This window comes from Branchiostoma floridae, chromosome 1, assembly GCF_000003815.2.
Source record: "Branchiostoma floridae strain S238N-H82 chromosome 1, Bfl_VNyyK, whole genome shotgun sequence".
In the NCBI taxonomy this organism is placed as follows: domain Eukaryota; kingdom Metazoa; phylum Chordata; class Leptocardii; order Amphioxiformes; family Branchiostomatidae; genus Branchiostoma; species Branchiostoma floridae.
In genome coordinates this window covers 27357030-27378895 of record NC_049979.1, presented here as the reverse complement: position 1 = coordinate 27378895, position 21866 = coordinate 27357030, and the positions used below count along the sequence as shown (strand labels likewise).

The window sequence follows — 21866 nt, the reverse complement described above, 5'->3', positions numbered from 1 at the left end:
TATGCACGGCTATTGCACTGCATTTGTGCAATATCCGGCTGGTGCAATAATGCGAAGTATCTAGCTGGACAGCACCGGTTTGGGATTTGGGGATTCCGTGCAGTTAACAGAAGTGTGCGTTAATCCGTTGTGCAATTAACTGGCTTCTACTGTATTGACTCTATTTGACCAATTTCTACAATTAGACCACCGAACCACGGAGCCTGGTAGAGGCTACGGAAAATTATCCCCCTGGGCTGAAGTCTAACCGCGTGAAAATCCTACCGGGTGTGGCCGATTACCCCGGCGGCTGGGAGCTTCCCTGGCCCCGTAGAGAGCCTGCACTAACTACGGTATAAGGTCGAGCCAGCAGTTGACTGGATTCCAGGTTAAGGACAATGTGGAGTAGTCTGTCATATACGGCATCAATCTGTTTTCGGACCCAGAGTTGTTACAACCACTCGAAAAGAGTTTCTTCCTGTTGTCTCAAACTAGAGTAAGAAAAATGCGATCGAGAAAAAAAAACTTCGAATGATATCCATCTGTCTCTTTGACGTATTTTAAATTGACATTGCAATATTGTATGGTCAAAAGATTAACGGCACTCAAATATATAGTACGAAATACGATCATGGTGATAAACTTTCATAGCCAACGTTCAATTGTAGCGACACAACATACAACATAAGATACGCCAAAAAGTTACTCAAGCAACTGGATATGGTTTGAGTTGCTCGAGTAACTACTTTTTAGCGTTTCTTATTACCTGGATGTCTAACCTACATCGACGTATAAAACATAAGAGCTTTTCCTATTGTCTCAAACTAGAGTACTGTAAGAAGAAAGTGATCGAGAAAACTGCGAATGAAAGAAACATCTATGAGTAAATTGAGAAGACCTACCTGCTTCACACAGCCAAGTGGGTGATATGACCAGTATCTTAGTCACGAAATGGGAAATACATATCCGGATGAACCAGTTTAACATGGGTCCTCATTATGCATATGTATCGCCAATTGTCTGTCCATTGAGTTGATTATTCAGTGGTAGTCTGTCCGATGCCACTGTAAAGTCATTGGTGGCCGAGTTGTCGACAATCATTATCAATTAAAAAAAAACAGCCATCATCCAATGCAAATATAAAACATATCTATAGAGTATTTTTCGATTACTCCCAATAAACTGAGGCTGTGTTGTTGTGGGTAAAAATAGAATTAGATATATTTTGCGGTCCCTTCATCTTTTTCTAAATCTACATCTCTTTAGGTCGTGCGATCGTCGTACGATCGCTAACATTTTTGAGCACAAATTAAAATATTAACATCTACCTCCTGCAAAGTTCAACTGCCCTGGTACACAAACTATTGTTTTGGATCCATGGCGGTGGGTGGTTCTGTCTACTTTAAAATCCTATGGCATCAAAATCGCACGACGATCGCACGACCTCTGTGACCGAATCCTTATATTTATCTTATCATAGTTAGACTTGAGATATCAATAGAAATATGCTATCCTTAACATTGACTCGACATAGCCTTTCGTGTAGACACGTTCAATCTACCAGTTTATTGTACAAAGTACCAGTTTTACTATCCTCGCGCAAAATTGATAAAAATATCCATAAGCAATATCTAAATACACAAAACAGACGTACACATGTGTAGACAATTATCATCTCACTAAACATAAGGTTGCATGAAACTATAACTAATTATCATCTAAATAGAAATAATTATGATTTACTGAAAGCAATTATTAGTTTGGTGTATACATGTATGACGTCTGCTGAACCTTGGTTGAAGTGTGGGTCTTAATACCCCATGAAATGGTATGAATTTTTGTGTTTATTGAGAAGAGGGCTTCTTAAAAGCATGTTGCTCTTTTAATACTTGATCCTCAATAGACAGCCTTTTCCTCTATAGATTTATCCCGAATAATAAGATAACATTACAGAGACACTGACAAATAGTCTGCAGGCTGTAATTTAAAACTTACTTCATCAAAAATTACCATACTGGCTTCGAACACGGGTAAAGTTCTTGAGGTATTTTTTTTAAAACGGACCTGTTGAGTGTGGAGTGCAAAGCCTCAATTGATGGATGATGAAAATTATATTGCTAGAAGATAGCAGTGAACAGTTGTAAGAAGACTGTATACAGGAGGAAAACAGTTGTCATCGAGAGAGTTTTATAATACTAGTAGTTTGTCTTTGGCAGTCTGAAGAAAGAAGCTGTAGCTCGTTTTTGAGCTGGTATTAGATACTTATTAGCTGTATCTGTATCTATATAGCCGGTATAACCGCCGTTCGGCGTAACACACCAGCTTCGCAGGCACGCGGCGCGGCAGCAGCTGGTTATATTACACCGAACGACCCGTCACACCTAACTTTTGTACATCTATCTGCAAGCGTTCTTTGAAGCTATTCAGAGAAGATGCCCGTACTGTGCTTGGTGATAACAAATTCTACTCTACGATAGTTCTGGGAAAATACGAATTTTTGAACACATCAATCCTAGGTTGGTAACTCTTGTATTTGAAGTCATAGCTGTTTCTTGTTCGTTTTTGGTAGCTGTAGAAGGACTTCAAGACTGGGAATTGAACAGTGAAACAATGAGCTTGAGGAAAACCATAGGAAATTCTTTGCGTCATAACATATTGCTTAACCACGACCATATTCATAACATACCACTAGCTCAGTCTGAAGTGAGACAAGGACTCAAATACATTTTTGTCCAAAAAGTTAATTCAGAACTGAAGTGGTGAAATGGGAAATGAGACAAGAATATACAAAAGGTTGAAACATAAAGTCAAATGAAAATAAAAGTACCTAGATGTGGAAAATTTGAACACTTGCATGGCTTAGTTATTACATTTTTGTCATATTTGTCCACAACTTCTATAATAGATGACATTCTATGGGAACCCCAAAACTGATGTGAGCATGCAAAAAAGAAAGTTTGGCTAAAAAGTTGCCTTTATTATGAAGTCTAAGAGATCAAATGACTAAAGGTCACTAAACAGACAGGGTATACAACAGAACATTAATTGTTCCTTTACACCATTATCTTGACTTTGACATTCAAATATTCTGCGACTTTAGCATCTGTTTTCTAATCCCTTTTGTGTCTCAAAAAGCAACTTAAATTCAAAGTTTCTCTACTGTAACAGTAGAGTACAGTACAGAAGAGTGTCGGCAAAATTCCTCTGTAAAAATACGAGAAACCATTGCATTGGCATTGCTTTGCATTGCATTGGCATTCAACACAAGAGTGCAGTATGTTGCTGGTATCAAATTGACCTTTATGCAGCAGAGAAAGATTGACAGAATGTAGTCTTTTTACAGCAGTCCAGGCACATGTACATGTGGTGACAGCAGTGGTTCATTGTGACAGCGAAAAGTTTAACACAGCATTGGTAGTGGTAACAGCATGTCTAGTGTATAGCAGTGGTACTCTTTGTGACAGCACATCTAGGTTACAGCAGTGGTACATGTAAATACATTAGGTGACTTCCAGCATCAATCTAATGCACATTCCTGGTGGATTGTGGTACATCTAGGTCAGCAGTGGTACATGTGGTGATCAGATGGTACATGTAGGATATAGCAGTCACAGGTACATCACAGTGACAATAGTATGGCAAGGTTACAGCAGTGGTACATGTTAGTCTCTACCAGACTCCGAGTTGTTGGAAAAAATCGTAGAAATGGTACAAATAGAGGAGTATGCCGGCCAGAGGAATATAGCCCGCTAGGCAACAGTAACGCGACCGCGGATCGCGAGCTGTTCCCTGGCCGGTTATATTCCTCTCTATTTGTTCCATTTCTACGATTTTCCAGCGATCCGGAGTCCGGTAGAGACTAGGTACATGTGGTGACGGTGCATCTAGGTTACAACAGTACATGTTGCGATGGTAGATATAGATTACAGCAGTGGTACATGTTGTGATGGTACATATAGAATACAGCAGTGGTACATGTAACAGTACATCTAGGTTACAGCATGTGGTGACTTTGCAACATGTGTTGATGCCAAGTTACAGCAGTGGTACACGTGACAATGGTACGGCTAGGTTACAACATTGGTATATGTGGTGACGAGGTTACAGCAGCGGTACATGTGGTGACAGTACATCTAGATTACAGCAGTGGTACATGTGGTGGTACATGTTGGTTACAGCAGTGGTACATGTGGTGGTACATGTTGGTTACAGCAGTGGTACATGTGGTGGTACATGTTGGTTACAGCAGTGGTATATGTGGTGGTACATGTTGGCTACAGCAGTGGTACATGTGGTGGTGGTACATGTAGGTTACAGCAGTGGTACATGTGGTGGTACATGTTGGTTACAGCAGTGGTACATGTGGTGGTACATGTTGGTTACAGCAGTGGTACATGTGGTGGTACATGTTGGTTACAGCAGTGGTACATATGGTGGTACATGTTGGTTACAGCAGTGGTACATGTGGTGGTACATGTTGGTTAGAGCAGTGGTACATGTGGTGGTACATGTTGGTTACAGCAGTGGTACATGTGGTGATACATGTTGGTTACAGCAGTGGTACATGTGGTGGTACATGTTGGTTACAGCAGTGGTACATGTGGTGATGGTACATCTAGGTTACAGCAGTTGTACATGTGGTGGTACATGTTGGTTACAGCAGTTGTACATGTGGTGGTACATGTTGGTTACAGCAGTGGTACATGTGGTGGTACACCATGTACATGTTGGTTACAGCAGTGGTACATATGGTGATGGTACATCTAGGTTACAGCAGTGGTACATATGGTGATGGTACATCTAGGTTACAGCAGTGGTACATGTGGTGGTACATGTTGGTTACAGCAGTGGTACATGTGGTGGTACATGTTGGTTACAGCAGTGGTACATGTGGTGGTACATGTTGGTTACAGCAGTGGTACATGTGGTGGTACATGTTGGTTACAGCTGTGGTACATGTGGTGGTACATGTTGGTTACAGCAGTGGTACATGTGGTGGTACATGTTGGTTACAGCAGTGGTACATGTGGTGGTACATGTTGGTTACAGCAGTGGTAAATGTTGGTTACAGCAGTGGTACATGTGGCGGTACATGTTGGTTACAGCAGTGGTACATGTGGTGACAGTGAGTTGACTTCTAACATCATGTCTGCTGCATCATGTCCTTTTCAGATGCCTTCCAGTGCTGAATAAGAGGGAGAAAACTGACATCAGACACTTCAATACTAATATTACACACAATATTTCAATACTAATATTACAGATCCTGGAGTATCCTTAGCAGTACCTATTTCAACCTCAAACTTAGGAACTAAATCTCAATATTATTCCATTGATAAAAGAACTGCACAAAGACATACAGAATTCATATTAATGTGTGTCTTAGGATAATCAAAACAAATGATTTTCATATGTTGTCTAGGAGGAAAATTTTTGAGATCAAATGCATTACAGAATGACAATGTGATTGTTCCATGAGTTAATGTATCAACCCATTGATTCAGGGTACCCGCCCCGAGGTGTATACGGTGTGATAACGCCTGGTCCTTTGCTATAACCACCGAATGAAACAGACGATTCAGAAGGAGCAATACACTCTGGCCAGGATTTATGTGTTACGGCGTCATAACCAACATGGAACGGGGCCTTCTGATTGGTCCAAGGCGCCCGGCTATATGATGATATAGGTCATAGATGTCCCAAACCTCATCTGCAGTATGTTCTATGGTATGACAACCACATGACATTAAATCCGCCGAAATGTAAAGTCCTCGTGTTCTGTTTCATGAAGCACCCCCCACCCCCACCTGTGATCACAGTTGGTCCTACACAGCTGGAGGTCGTCGAGTTTGCACGTATTTTAGGTCTTACATTGCAAAGCAACCTCAGGTGGACGAAACATGTTGAAGGGATTGTAGGGAAGGGAAGCAGAAGACTGTACATGTTAAGAACACTGTCCAAGTATTGCCTGACTACCTGTGACCTTGTTCTTATCTACATTGGTTTTGTTCGCCCGGTTTTAGAATACGTATGCCAAGTATGGCATCCAGGTTTGACCGTTGCTGAATCTAGGTCAATAGAGAGAGTACAGAAGAGAGCATGTAAGATAATCCTTGGACAGAACTACACCTGCTACAGCTCTGCACTCACTGAACTCTCTCTCACACCACTGTCTCAGAGACGAGAGGAACTGTGCAGAACGTATGCTAGTTCCATCTGGAGATCCCCGATCTACAGAAACTGGCTCCCACCATGCCGTGGGGAGATCTCAGGTAGAGAGACTCGGTCTAGTAACAGGCTCCAGACTCTGAAAGCGAACACTACTCGTTTCAAGAGAAGCCCGATTAACTATATGGTTTCCCTGCTAAACGATGACTCTGTGTGAATAGTTTTTAGATGTTAGCTTAATGGTGTTAGTCGGTAGAATGCCTGTTTTAATGATGACAATATGTATTTTATTGCAATTGTAAATGTAAATGTGCCTATCAATTCAGCCTTAGGGCTGCTATCTGGGTCATGTATATTATATGTGTTTGAATAAACCAGTCATCATCATCATCATCATCATGAAGGTACCAGTCACATTCTATTAGTCATAGTTGTACACGATAAAAGAGGTAACTGTACGTGAAGGTGGTCTAAAGTCTTTTGAGGCTGTAGGAGCAGTGGGTTGTTATCTACTGTGTCTAGGACACAGTATTGGGAGGTGGAGCCCAACCCTCTCCTTCCACCACCTTTTTACCTTTTACCCCAACCAGGGCTCTTGCCAACATCCGTTTTTCCGTCAATTGACGGAAATTTGCTGCGTGTGACGGAAAAATTTTAAAACCAATCCGTCAACTTTGACGGACAAAAATCTGATAAAAGCTCCTTGGTGGAAGCTACAGGCGGCTTGGGGACGCCGTCCACGGCCGTAAAAGCCACACACTGTTTATTTTGCTATTGTTATGATTGTTGACAATGTGTGTCGGTGCCCTTTTGCATACGATAATCTCATTAAAACCCGTTTTTCAAGGTCTCAGTTCAGTCTCTCTATCTCCTGGAATAGTGTTTTCGCGACAATGGGAATTGGCTGACGGAAAAAAATGTCGACCCCAACCGAAGTCAGGTACCCATTTTGTGCCCAATGCAGCTATGGTATTGTACACATGCATACAACAATGACCTTTATTCAAGTTGAGGTTTGTGAATCGGCAACCTTTATATTGAAAGTGGCCAGGATAGCAGAATCATACAGGAGTGGTAGCAAACAAGAAAAGTAGGAATGATACTGGGTGTATTAAAAATAAATCTGGTGTATTACTTGCAGCCAGTAGGTACCCAATTTTTTTTGTAGTAATGAGGCTGATATACTAGTATGCTAGAGGTACCTCCTCGAACGCAGGACCCCCATTTTACGTCCCTTACGAAAGACAAATTCGTGAATTATTGGTCAGGCTACAGCATCCAGTCTTCCTTGGTGGTCTCCCATCCAAGTAATGACTGGACTGCACGTTGCTTAACTTCCTAGGTTGAGGGGATCCGGTGTATCAACGTGCCACAAGGCTGTTTGACATTATCATGAAGAACTAGGTCAAGTGTTTTAGAGCTCTTAGTTCATCAGTCTGTTTATTCATTGCATATAAATAGCAAAAGCAGTTTGTACACCTTTATGACAAGTATACTTGTGTTTTGTGCATTACGCATCTCTTGGTTCTCCCATTATTCACAATGGATGACCGCCTCTTCCTCGAGTGTGTATGACGTCAAGCTGAGATGGCAACTGGAGTCTCAAATACCTCCCTTTCACGTGAGCAAATTCTGCTGGACTCAAAGGCTTTGACTACTATATTACACTGGTTTCCCCATGAATTTACTCCATTATATGAATATGTACAATTCTGAGTACAACCAAAGATGGGTTTGTGTACGTCCTATTCATGTCCTACCTGGGCCGTGATAATGTTTGATACAGGTGTTCCGGACCAGGTGATCACTTTTCGCATCACACAGGCTTCTCAGGTGTATCACACAGGCTTCCATTGCCTCCTTGATGACATGGCACAGAGAGCTTGAGAAACGACCCAGAGTTCCTATCACAGTTCAAGCTCCATACTTACTCATGGTTTTTCTCACTCCTTACCTAGCCTGGGCACCATCTGATTTCTACCAGGGCTCCTTACACTCGCTACCCTAAATACAATTCTTTTAGGGTAGCAAGTGTAAGGATCCCCGGTAGAAATCAGATGGTGCCCAGGCTACTCAGTACCTACTGATTTAAAAAAAAACATAGCTAGCAAAGTAGTGACAACAATGATTTGACTTTCATATATATTTATACAAAATGTATAAGGCTTTGTAATTTACGATAATGCCAAAAAATCTAAGTTGTAACCTTTGTTCCTGGGTGAAGACCAGACTCTGAACATTTTGAATGTTACTTGTAAAAGCTAAAGTAACAGGAAATTATACATTCTGTCATCTTGCCTAAGCTTTATTTTAGCCCCTCTTCAACCTCTTACAATTGATATTGTACATATATACAAATATAAAGATTGCTTTGTACTAAAGAGTGTCATATCCATAAATCACTTTTTTTCCTATTGCCTCTCACTATGTGGTGTGCCCGATCCCTTAACACCATCTTTGGACATGTACATTCATACAAACAGGCCTTGGCCAATCACCTTACATTTTGTAGAAATTTTAGCCAACCATAGACATCTGACTTTGTGTAGCTTGAGTGTCGTCATACTTGCTACTGACAGTATAAAGCTAGTCGCAGGATTGGGAGAAGAGTTTGGACACCACAAGCCCACTGCCATGTCGAACAAGAGAAATATCTACATCCAGCTATGCATAGCCTTTACAATGACGTCATGCCACACGGGCAGACTTTTGTTCTGTGTCCTGAATGTCCGGTATCTTGTGCTTGAGACTGGTGTACATAGTCTTCATAGTTTTGATGATATCGCTCACTCATTACTTCTCATTTTCTAGCCTTGTCTCCAGGATTCTCAATAGCCCGATCTCCAGTCTTTTCAATAGCCTGGTCTCCAGGCTTCCCAACAGCCTGGTCTCCAGGATTTTCTATAGCCTGGTCTAAAGGCTTCCCAGTAGCCTTGTCTCCAGGCTTCCCAATAGTCTCATCTTTAGGCTTCCCAATAGCCTGGTCTCCAGGCTTCCCTATAGTCTCATCTTTAGGCTTCCCAATAGCCTGGTCTCCAGGCGGGGCCATGCCTAGTTTTCTGATTTGTCGTCCATCTTGACCAGACTTTTGTAGGACTGCATTCTCCCTTCCGGGGTCATCTGGGGACACAAGCAGAGGGACAACGGCTATTACCACGGAGATCTGCGTGCACATTGTACATCATCTGCATGCATCATCTGCATTTATAGCTTTAAGAGAATGGCTTCACAGGCATGTAAAATTGAATCAATCTTTTTTGAAATTTTGTCAGTTCTGCATGATTGTGATACAAGAGGCGTTGTGCACATTGATTGACTTGTGATCTATGCATTGCTATTATATGATGATTGGAATTTGTAATCTTTTTTGTTTATAGATAGCAAGGAACGTTTACATACTGTGCACAGATTTATCTAGCCCGTCCTTCAGACCGAGTTCGACAAGCTGCTGGTTCGTGTCCCTCTCCATTCGGGTCTTACTCTTCCCCACTTCCTGCGCCCCCGCCATGGGGTCGACGGCCCGGGGGTCGATGACCCTCCTGATAACGGGGTGGGTGGATCTGACGGGGCCGAGGTCGTGGCGCGAGAACGAAACGGGAGCCACGCGGAGCTGGAGCGTTTGGTCCAAGTCTACAGGTGAGACAGAAGATAGGAAAGATCAGACCAGCTCGAGCCACCACCACCACTACAGAAACAAAACATAAAACTAGTAAGTGTTAGTAAGCAAGGAATAGATCTACAAATTTAAAGTACATCTACTCACCAACAAACTCATAGAATTAGATATAAAACGTTCACACAATGTTCTCTGTTATGATTAGTATCTTGAAGTGGAGTAGGCTACGAGAACCACACTCCATATAGTAGAACAGAATCAGATATCGTATAGAAGTGCACTCTAAAGTTGACATGGGGTGGCAGTAGTAGTCAGTGTTCTTCACACTTGGTCCACCAAAGGACTTTTTCTTGGAGAAGCAAATGAAGGTCTAGTCTAACAAGATAACAACCTTCAGCACCAAAACAAGAAAATTCGCTTTTTCGTATATCCCATGAAGAATATTGAAGGATAAACACCATATCCTGAGATTCAATTGCATTTGGAACCGGCTAGATGCCAAGCTGAAAGCCATGGGCTCTCAGTCTCAACACATGCTCACTCTCAAAGGACAGTTGTTGAGGCACTTAATATATAAAGCGGGTCAAGAGCGGTGAATGAGACCCAGACACTCCACATGCATGTACTTGGATATCTTTCAGCTGAGTGTAGATCCATCTGTGACACAGTGACTTATGGCAAAGATGCACCATTGCATAGTGCTATAAAGCATAGTGGCATCATCACTGCAAGAGTGGCTGGAGGCTGGTAGAATTGGCACCTATTCCTGACACCCATAGTCTACCATTGATGAAGAAACCATCCAACAAACCATCCAACAAGCGGAGTCTGCCATTTTGGAGGGTTTCACGCTAACAGGTTTCTTCTTAAACTTCTTGTCAGAAAGTTCCATTTGGTTAAGCGGCATCGCGCTGCGTAACAGTTTGGCTCCAAGCCCAGAAGTCCTGTTATGCACAGCACTGATGATTTTGTGCCCTTTGGAAAGGCACTCAACACAACTTTCCTCACTTACATAAGGTGAAAATGAGTACCTAGCTTCGGTTATGGAGGTACCTCGATTAGGACATTAAACGTAGGTCCCGTGTTTGAAGAGAGACACATTCCCATTAAGTAGAATGAACCAGCACACTTATCAAAAACAGGAGGGCTTCATCTTGGTATGAATGGAGCAATTAAATCTCTCTGAAAATGCAGCTTGTACTAACTTCTTGTGAGTAAATGCTATTTGATTAAGTGACATCGCATTGCATTAACAGTTTGGCTCCAAGGCCAGAGGTCTTGTTGTGCACTGATTTTGTGCTCTTTGGAAAGGCACTCAACACAACTTTCCTCACTTACATAAGGTGAAAATGAGTACCTAGCTTTGGTTATGGAGGTACCTCGATTAGGACATTAAACGTAGGTCCCGTGTTTGAAGAGAGACACATCCCCATTAAGTAAAATGACCCACCACACTTATCAAAAAGAGAAGGGCTTCATCTTGGTGTGAGTGGAGCAATTAAATCTGTCTGAACATGCAGTGTGTACTGTTAAGTACGAACCTGCGTGTTATGCAACAATGCAGTAGTTAAACCTTCCCCAACACTGTTAATAACATTAAAGTTTCTCTTCAAGTCACTGAAGAAAGACAAATGCTATCCAGTTGTTTTAGTAAGTGTCAAAAAGGTTAAAATCAATGTCATTCCTGCACCAAATGGTGCACCCATCTCTGGGGGCCAGGTCTACTGATAGTGGTTTGGGTGTGTTTTCAACTACTATCCTCTACCCCAAATGCTTAGCAGACAAATTAGAATGTGCCATTTCAGTCTTTCGTATGATGGAACTCACGATCTACCAACTGCAAGTGAACACTTTACCCACTTGGCCATTACACCATTATCTTCAAGCAACTGTTAGGCCACACCAGATTCATTTGTTTCTTCTCAGATTTTTGCAGAAAAAATTGGACCGAAAGGTAAAAAAAAAATTACAATTTTTTTTCAAAAGGTCTGAGGTGAGGATAGATGGCAGGATTTATACAATGAATACCTTCCTTTGATTTATTACCAATGTTCTGAATAAAAGGCATTCTATTCAGACTGCAATTATGTGTTATGTGGCTCTAAATGGTAATATTTACAGGTTTGTGATAGCAAAACCTGTACCATTTTTATTGGGACTTAATTTTTTTTTAAATGAAAAAAAGGACAGGCGAATCCGGGAAGCAAGAAATAAAATTGGTGTGGCCTTACCCTGCTTATTTCTGGACTACCTCTACCATACCAGGGTTCGAAATCCTTTTTTCTGCATACCTACACTAGTGTAGGTAACATTGAAAATAACCTGCACCAGACAAATTTTACCTGCACCCAGGGCTCTAGCCAGCGTCTGTTTTTCCGTCAATTGACGGAAATTTGCTGCGTGTGACGGAAAAATTTTAAAACCAATCCGTCAACTTTGACGGACAAAAATCTGATAAAAGCTCCTTGGTGGAAGCTATAGGCTGCTTGGGGACGCCGTCCACGGCCGTAAAAGCCACACACTGTTTGTTTTGCTATTGTTATGATTGTTGACAATGTGTGTCGGTGCCTTTTCGCATACGATAATCTCATTAAAACCCGTTTTTCAAGGTCTCAGTTCAGTTTCTCTAACTCCTGGAATAGTGCTTTCGCGACAATGGGAATTGGCTGACGGAAAAAAATGTCCAGCTGGCTAGAGCCCTGCCTGTACCACTCTGAAATAAGGAAGTATGGATCATACTAAAATTGGTCAGGAACCATTGCTATTTTTTCTTTTATACTTTACAGGTGGTAACAGTCCGTGCAGCTAATAACAATCCACATACACCTACATCATAGGACATTTATGTATAAAACCCAGTACTTGGACAAGTGCAGGTTAGGTGCAGGTAGACATCAGAAATACCTGCACAGCTACAATTTTACCTGCACTAACCTGCATATGCAGGTGGTATTTCGAGCCCTGCAAGTAAACGTTCCTACTGACCTTCTACAATGTTGTGGTAGGCAAAGTGCAGGTACAGGAGGAAGAGGAGATGTAGTGCAGCACAGGTTCCCGTCAACACCAGTCTCTGGGTCTGTCCTGATGTCCTGGACAGGTACACTAAAACCTACAGGGAACAAAAAAAGATCTACCTTCATCCCTTATGCTTCCCGACTTTGGAATGAACTGCAGCAATCAGTAAAGCAAGCCCAAAGCCTCAGATTGTTCAAGCAGAGATTACGATCCTTGAGTGCCTAATTTATATCTTAGATCACATCCTGAATGTAGATTTATTGTATTTAACGTTAATAGTTTTTTAACCAATGCTCTATCTTTTCAGTGTATCAATGTAATGTTTATATGTATACGTATTGATGTGATCCGCAAGTATTATATTGATGCAATTCCAATAAATAAATCAAAAGTGTATTTTAACAGCATACATGAGTAAAACAACTAAAACTTACACTTCACAGGGACCAAAAGGTACACTTCAAGCATTTCACATAGTAGTTCATTCATATCACATAAGATTTATACATTTTCGCACAATGATTTGTGCGTTTTACTTAAATTTTGTGCGAATCTCATAAAATTTGTGCAAATGCTTAGGCATCCCCGACAAAGGGAAATAAAAATTTCTGCCGGACAAGAGGACGATGTCTATTGGTTACCATGACAACCAACAGGCAAGATGTCAAAGATGGTTTACAAATCTTTGCAATTTGTATTGAGATTCTTTCAATCATTAGAATAAACCCAGGTATTCCTGCCAAAGAAATCAAGTGTGTCGGTCGTCTTAATTCTTTTTTAAGTGGAGCGACCAGGAAGGTATAGACATTAAAAGTTAAAGTTGCCCATGCATCTACAGATGCGTAGGGCGGCGCCCATCTCCACTTCGAAGCCCTTGAGCCACACATGTGCAAGCCACTACAGCAGGGGGCTGGCCCGCTGGTAGTGATGTGTGTTTAACTTCCATACTCTTCCTCATTAGATCGAACTCACGACATACCGAATGCAAGGCAAACACTCTACCCACTCGGCCATTGCACCGGTATAGACATACATTTGTAAATTGTAAATTTCATGAAATAGAAAGACAAAACTGCGTACAGGATGTACCAGACTGCTGCCCCTTACCATCTTGATGGTGGAGAGTCCTCCGAAGACAGCCCACATGAGGTAGAACATGGAGTGTGAACCAACGGAGTGGAAGGCTGTACCCAGGAACAACACTACGCAGTGGGCCACAAGTGCATATCCCTGTAACAACAATGACAGTACGTTAATGAAGGTTTCACATCCAAATAGTAAGATACGAAAAGATCTCTTCACTGTCACTGATGAAAGATAAGATCTTATCTGAAACATCTGGCCATTTCCAAAAGTATATCCCGTTGCTTGAGTGTTCTTAGTGCCCTGCTCCAACTAGAGTAGAGGCTATTAAAGCAAGTGCGGTATCACTCTCTTTTCATTCTGATGAAGACTGTTCAATATAAGGTCGAAACCGTTAATCGTTGTGTCTCAGCCATAATCCTTTTGACCCCTTATTGACCATATCCAGTTGCTTGAGTAATTGCTATTTGGCGAAACAATGACAGTTAAGTGAAGTATATATTTAAAGGTCTTAGATCAAATAAGGTCAGTAGTAATGATGGACAGACATGTAAATGAAAATCAAATACATCATAGGTTTTGTCCATTGTAAAACTGGAATGGGTTAACTTTAATTTGCTGACCTACTCAAGTTAATGTCATTCATGTAAAATACAGCACGTTGCATTCTGTATCACCCAAGGTACCAGCCCTACCGTGGGAAAGATCGCCCAAAGGTTGGAGAGTGATCTGACCTGCGAGAGGGCTGGGACTGAGGGTGATGTGGAATACACTGTTTTGTATTTTATTTATGTCATTCTCACTCACTTTTTAATGTAAAATGCGCCAGAAGCTGAGAAAATTTGGTGTCCTTGAACAAAAAACTGTAAAAACAGCAGCAATCCGGTATTCTAATTTTCAACGGCAGCACACTCGATGCAATTGAAATGCGTTCGAATTATTATTCCGTGGAAGCCTGTGCAATTACAGTAGAATTCCATGTGATAACCAAAATAATAACCTGGTTCAGAACACCCTTCTTGAATGTCATCTGTCATGTCCCTCAGTGTTGAACTTGAAATGTACATTTTCAAAACATATCCAGCTCTACAAATCTTATATCTTGCACCTTTGTCCTTGGTACTTACTGTGAGTGACAGGACCTGGATAGCTGCTATGTGTTACAGATGTAAGCGATGAAGTACATCTGTACTTACTGTGAGTGACAGGACCTGGATGGCTGCTATGTGAGTGTTACAGATGTAAGCGATGAAGTACATCTGTACTTACTGTGAGTGACAGGACCTGGATGGCTGCTATGTGAGTGTTACAGATGTAAGTAATAAAGTACATCTGTACTTACTGTGAGTGACAGGACCTGGATGGCTGCTATGTGAGTGTTACAGATGTAAGCGATGAAGTATATCTGTACTTACTGTGAGTGACAGGACCTGGATGGCTGCTATGTGAGTGTTACAGATGTAAGCGATGAAGTACAGCAGTGCTGAGGTTCCCCACCAGTAACCAAAGCACACAAAGAAGGCAGTCCCCATCAACGTACCTTCTCTCTGGGAGGACAAAGAACATGGTTATCATATACATTTGTATCAAGCACACCATTACAAAATGTATGTATTATATTGTGTAATGTCAGGCTCTGTTATGCTATGCTCTGTTTTGTTATGTTTGAAGACAAATCACTTTCTCTAACTGGATAAAATTCAGAGATTTATTTCCGGAGTTTTGAGTGACATCCATCACTCTTCTTCAGCGTCACTAGAATGTATTGGCAGAACAAATAAGTACTCACTCACTATCCATTGTTTGATAGTACATCTGACAATAATAGTTCCTGAGATGTTGTCTTACCGTAAGAGCTATCTGAGTGACATTTGCATATAATCCTTATATGTTTTACCTGTTCAACCATTTAGATGTAGTAGTATTGACTTGTTCTGCCAGGCCAGTTCATTCTAGACAAATTTAGTGATGGATGTCACTCAAAACGTCTGGAAGTAAATCTACAAATCTTATTAAGTTGTACAGATTATTTAAATATTCATGGATGTCTAACCTTCATAATGAAAAGTATCTGACCTGTTATGTTATGTTATACTTGTGTTATGTTGTGCTAAACTTTAAGACATTTTGAACTAAGCGACCGACTATGTGTTGACAGACTGTCTGCTGTACTTACTACAGTATGGCCAGAAGACTTCATGTTGTACAGTAGAACTGCTATCAGGGTGAAGACAATCATCAGGGGTCCATACAGCTCACTGGCAACTTTCTGCAGGATCAAATGAAATTAGATTCTGAATTGCACACTTACATGTATGTCTTCCCTGACATTGTTTTGTGGGTGTGTTCTTTTTAATTCTTCCTCTTCTGTCAGGAGCCGATCCGAGCTTTAGTGTAGCACATTAGCTGTAATATTGTAAATATCGACAATTTTTTTCTCATACACAATACTATAGGGCGAGCCTACTGGGATAGTATTGCTAGTAGCTTGACAAAAGGGTACAGGTAAAATATTATGCATATTCTTTACCAAGTATCACCTAAGCTATCTACATACCAAATGATACTGTGTCAACCCCTTCTTAAGTCTAAAACAAAACTGGCTCATGCAGTTACAAAAAAGTTGCTAGGGATCTCAATCCTTGTTTTTAATAATGATATTGAGTTTATTCCCTCCATGCACTGCATATTTAACTGTGTGCATGTAACATTGTAAGAGATACATGTATTGGACTGTATATATATAGAATACAAATGAAAACGCAAGTGGCCTAAACGTACCTGTGGGATAGAAATGACTCTCGATGGAACAAAAGTGTGCAGTAACCTGTCAAAGCACAATAATCATAATATTTATACACATGAGTTTAGGTGAGGTGTCAGGAAAATCTGAGAAACAACAATACAAATAAAAAAAATCAACACCAAAAATTACACATTGACATCAAATCAGTAAATTATCAAATTATATAAGACTGCAAAGTCATGTAAGTCTGATCTGTATCTGAGTGCATGCTATTGTATCTGTTTATGTATTTGTATACTGTATATTTTTTATTGTATGAGCCCTGGAAGTAGCCTGGGTACCATCCGGAAAGTAGTTCGCTCTGGCGTTCATTATATACTATAAACAGTCGCTTCTAGCTCTGACATTCATTATACACTATATACAGTCGCTTCTCTGTGTTTCCGTCTGGGAACGCGGACCATCTCAACGTTTGGAATCGTACAAAAAGTGGAAGCACGCGCTGATTGGCCCCTACTCATGAGCGAATTATGGAATGGGTTCAAACGCTCATTCGAACAGGTGTTCCAACACCGGAAAAGCTCTCTGTCCTGTTGTCATCGAACGAGTGCTCTAGAACCCATTCCTTACCTCGCTTATTAACTGACGTTACCACCAAAAGGTTTGAATGCGCACTTCTCCAGACGGACAGCAGAAGCGAAAATAGGAGCGAACTACTATCCGGATGGTACTCAGGCTACCCTGGAAGATTAGCTCAATCTGAACTTAAGGGCACCCCAAATTCAAACTCAAATCAACAAAATTCCAGGACAGAAAATGTTCAGACCTTTTCATGACTTTCCTTGGCTCCACATCGAAGTATGGTCTGAGGATGTCTATGTTTGCGTAAAGGTTGAAGGCTTTCTTAGCCTGCTGTGAGCCTGTCTTCCACACCTGGGAAGAAGCAAGAAATAAGTGATAGCAAGTCACAACAATGATAAAGTTACAGTAAGTAAGGCCTAAGAAAAAAGAATGTTGAATGAGTCTTTGGCTGCCCTTTTTTTTAATCTATTTACTAATCTTGTAGGGTAGTCCCTTCAGTTAAAAAAAAAATGATTTTCAGGGAGACTTGAACAAAAATAAGGTCAGAAGGTAGGGATTCACTTAAAAGAATACTTCTCTTCTACATTTCAGCCAAAGTGATCCCACATATTCAGTTCGACAATGCAAGACTGAAATGCATTCAGGACATTGGTATTATCAACATCATATCTTAATTGTTCTACTAATATTATAAGGGGTGTCAGCACCAAGGGGATCTATGTTCAGTGAGTCTGTTCATAATCATATCTCTTTTTCTATGAACCAGAAATGAGAACATGTTGGTAGATGTCTATGTACAACGTTTTAATCACTTTGATGTCAGATCTCTGTTTCTTGCTAGTGGAAGACAAGAAAAGCTTGGGTCAGCATTTTTCCTACAGTAAGTCAAACTGACCTGTTCTGCCATAGTCTGTCCCAGGGCTCCCGTCAGACCCTTGGCCAGGTTGGGATCCCCTTCATCTGACGTGTCGCTGGTCGCTCTCTCACGCTTCCGCACGTCCACGAACTCCTCCCCGCTGCTGGCTATGCTGATGTCATCGTCCAACCCTGCGCCGTCCTCCAACGTGCTCATGTCAATCACTGCGGAGCCCTCGCTCGGATTCTGTAGTGGCATAAGTTGTGTATGTGTCAAAGGTGCAGGGCTTTTTCTTTAAAAAAATAGTGCATTACGACAAAAAAATTTTTAAAAGGAAGAGGGGCAAGGGGGGGGGGCTGGTTTGGCTCCACCCTTCAACGTTGTGGGGTTTTAGTAGATTTTAAGTTGAAATTAGGCAGTGTTAGGCTTTTTTCGGGAAGTACTAGTACTGTCAAACAAGTCACAGTTGAAGATATGGTGGCCACAACACAAGTGGGCTTGTAAGTTGTGGCATCTCCCGTCAATCAAAATACTGTAAATGCAGAAATGTTCGCGGTAGATTAATGTTCGCGGTTTTCGCGGGGACCACTTCACCGAGAACTTAAATCCACCGCGAACATTTTTCTATTATGGTATTAGATTGCAGTCTATGGTGTTACCGCGAACTTAAATCCACCGCGAAAAGTCCTTTTTCTCGCTACACTCACTCACTCACTCACTATCCGGTTTAGCGTCCGTTCTTCCCTGTCTTGCAGAGGTTGGACGTGTCGTCAAGACGTTTTGGTCTAATTGCTGCCCTCCATCCATCTCTGTCAAGGGGGTTGGCTTTTTGCAGTTTCCTAAGATCTTCCTTGATATTGTCTACCCATCTCCTCTTGGGGCGCCCACGCGGATTCTGGCCCACTACAGACAGGTTCAAGACCTTTCTTGGCCAGCTGTCATGGGACATTCTTTGCACGTGGCCATACCATCGGAGTCTGTTGTAGCGCAAAATGTCATGGATGCTGTGTAAACCTAACCTACACCTAAGCTGCTCAGATGGCACTCTTTCTGCTAGCCTTCTGGAGCATATCCACCTGGTCATAGCATTATCACACCTAACCAGCCTCCTTACATCTTCGGCCGACAATGCCCAGGTTTCTGACGCATATAACATAGCACCTCTAACACATGAGCTATAAACATGCCCACGATTCCTAAAGGGGATATTGCGGTTTGTAAGTATGGGTAGGAGCTCATGGAAGCTCTTCCAGGCTGACCTAATCCTGGCTGTTACTGCATCTGCACAGCCACCAGACTGGCCGATGGTATCACCCAAGTAGCAAAAGATGGGGACTACCTTAAAAGTATCACCGGAGACAGTGGCTTCCATTAAAGGTGGTTCTGGGGGGGTGGGTGCTTGGTTGCTACAACTGTGGCAGATAAAGTTAGGGTCTTCTTTCAGTTTACCCTTGATCTTAGTACATCTCTTATGTATCCAGTGTTTGCATTGGGTACAGAATATAGAGTTATCTCCCACACCCTTGTGGCATACACCACAAGGGAACTTCCCTGTTTCCTTGGACGGTCTAGAGTCATTGTATTTACAGTGGACTACCATGGTTTTACCGGTGTTCACACGCAAGCCGTGTGAGCTTAAATTGTTCTTCCAGGGGGAGAACCTTTGCGACAGGAGTGTGAGAGTTTCAGCAGCTAACCCCAGGTCGTCTGCATACAGCAATTCCCATGGACAGCCTACTCTAAAATCCCGCGATATTGCTTCCATGACTATGATGAACAAGAGTGGGCTGAGGACAGAGCCCTGATGTACTCCTACCTTGACATCAAACTCTGGGCTATATTTGCCGTTAACTCGTACACTGGACCTAGCATGGCAATACATAGATTGCACAGTCCTAACTAGCCACTCCTGCACACCTAGCTTTCTCATTGCCCACCATAGAACTTCCCTGGGCACCCTATCAAAAGCTTTTTCCAGGTCTACAAACATAAGGTACAGGTCCTTTCTCTTAGAGAGGAATTTCTCTTGGAGCTGCCGTAGTATGAAAATTGCATCTGTAGTGCCCCTCCCTGACATAAAGCCAAACTGCATGGAGTCAATGTGAACCTGTTCTCTAATCATGGGTTCGAGCACTCTTTCAACTACTCAACTACTTTCAGCTACCTCGAAATTAAATCCCCGCGAACTTAAATGTATTTACAGTATCATGGTTGTCGGAGAATCGGCTTCCCAGGGTGAGAGGCATGTGGTTAGGGCATGCATTTTACACAAAATTCTGAACTTGTCTCTAGTATTCATCATATTATGTCACACAATAGTATTAGGATTCAACAGGTATATGTAACTGAGACCTGAGCCCTCAAATTTTATGAGAGACATCCCAAAGTTACATATCAATGGGCAAAGTGATAAATCATTGTGTCAGCCTAAATATCTGGAAACAGGTCTAATGCAAGGAAAAATTTATACTGAACTTGAAGGTATAGACATTGTAATGGAAATGTTTATATGGACATTGCAAATTTTCAAGATCTGTATGAAGGTGAAAAATGTGATAGTGTGACATGATTTCCCATCTTCTGTGTGACCAAGGAGGTTAAAGAATCTTTAACCTCCTTGGTGTGACTTTTTAAAAATTTCCTTAGGACTAGGCAAATTACGCACTAGTACTAGTAGTACATCTCCCAGTCTATACCAACTGAACACATATAATTTTACTAATTATAACGTTAATTACCAATGTGCATTCCATTCCAGATTCCAAAAATTATACTCTGAACGACTGTAATATAGAGTCTAATAAGCACGAATGGCATTCAAAAATGAAAATGGACTGGCAGTGATATATATCATTAGTGGAGTCCCGGTGTAGCGTTAGATGTCTTTGAAAATTTGACATACACATTTATAACGTGAATTTTGTGCCCTAATTTATTTTGTCTGTATGATATAACTTTATGAGCTCTTGCTTCTCAGTGAAATCCAATATGTTATTGTAGTGTCAGTTTTTACGTTTATCGGAATATCAGGTCACGGACCTTACATTTTTTTTCCTGGCAAGAACAATAAAGAAAGCGAAAAACGATAAAACTTAAAACTCCACGTCACAAACTCACCTGGAACGCCGCCATCTTGAACCGGAATCCCACCGGATATTTTGGCAGGGATCACTTCCGGGTCAACTCCCACCATGCACTTCTCTGATGACCCTGGAAAATGGCGGCTTTTCCCAAGAAATTGAAATTTCCTCGAGCGAAAGATTTTACTGTGTCGATCGTCAGAGCAAGAGGGACGATGCTATGAGCTTGGACGGAGAGAGAGATACAGGTTAATAGTTTTGAAAAGTTTTTCCTTTGCATAAGAATCGCAGGTTCCTTTAGAAGCATTGATTCTACCTGTGCAACGGTCTGTGGGAGGGGGGTATTTTCTGAACCGACGCCGAAAATTTGTTGTGTAACATCATCCTTGGTAACATGATCATCGATATCAACACATAATTTGCTAACAAACGAAATGGTGACACATTTTTGGTTCCACCTTTGGATTGTAATGTTGTGTCTTTATAACCGCTTGTAAGAAAGAAGAAGAGAAGTTGTTCTGAAGCAAGTTTCACAAACTTTCTTAGACCGTTGCAAAAAATTATGATAAATTTGGTCTACAAGTTTCCTTGCGCATTAGCTTGCTTCCTGTTTCGGCTGTGGAGTAGATGACAGTCACGTGTTGCAAGCCGTTATCTTGCACCTCCATAAACAAGGCACCCCCATTTTTTGTTCTGAAAGACAGTGCAGCCAACTGAAACTCAAGAGAGGCGAGTAGAAAC

General features: G+C 41.5%; 1 protein-coding gene and 1 long non-coding RNA gene across 3 annotated transcripts; one reads left to right on the top strand and one right to left on the bottom strand.

Moving 5' to 3' along the window:
• The first annotated feature begins 3785 nt into the window (after positions 1-3785).
• Positions 3786-4944, top strand: LOC118419280. Its single transcript, XR_004831613.1, has 3 exons — positions 3786-4150; positions 4290-4459; positions 4784-4944. It is a non-coding gene; the product is annotated as an uncharacterized LOC118419280 (long non-coding RNA).
• Positions 4785-21367, bottom strand: LOC118419075 (protein YIPF3-like). Of its 2 annotated transcripts, none has more exons than XM_035825362.1 (9): positions 21163-21367; positions 18085-18291; positions 17434-17540; positions 16643-16688; positions 16038-16130; positions 15277-15408; positions 13886-14008; positions 12749-12872; positions 4785-5164 (listed from the first exon to the last, which is right to left on the bottom strand). In XM_035825362.1, the coding sequence occupies exons 1-9, from the start codon at positions 21175-21177 to the stop codon at positions 5148-5150; spliced, it is 864 nt and encodes a 287-aa protein (XP_035681255.1). In that variant the 5' UTR covers positions 21178-21367; the 3' UTR covers positions 4785-5147. The 2 variants fall into 2 exon arrangements, with proteins under 2 accessions (XP_035681255.1, XP_035681248.1); XM_035825355.1 differs by lacking the exon at positions 4785-5164 and adding an exon at positions 9532-9777.
• Positions 21368-21866: the final 499 nt, after the last annotated feature.

Excerpts from the sequence above, each read along its gene's own strand:
- LOC118419075 (XM_035825355.1), bottom strand. Across the intron at positions 16,131-16,642 it reads GAGTCATTTCTATCCCACAG|AAAGTTGCCAGTGAGCTGTA; the intron begins GTACGTTTAGGC and ends TTGATCCTGCAG. Across the intron at positions 9,778-12,748 it reads CTACCACAACATTGTAGAAG|ACTTGGACCAAACGCTCCAG; the intron begins GTCAGTAGGAAC and ends TCTCACCTGTAG.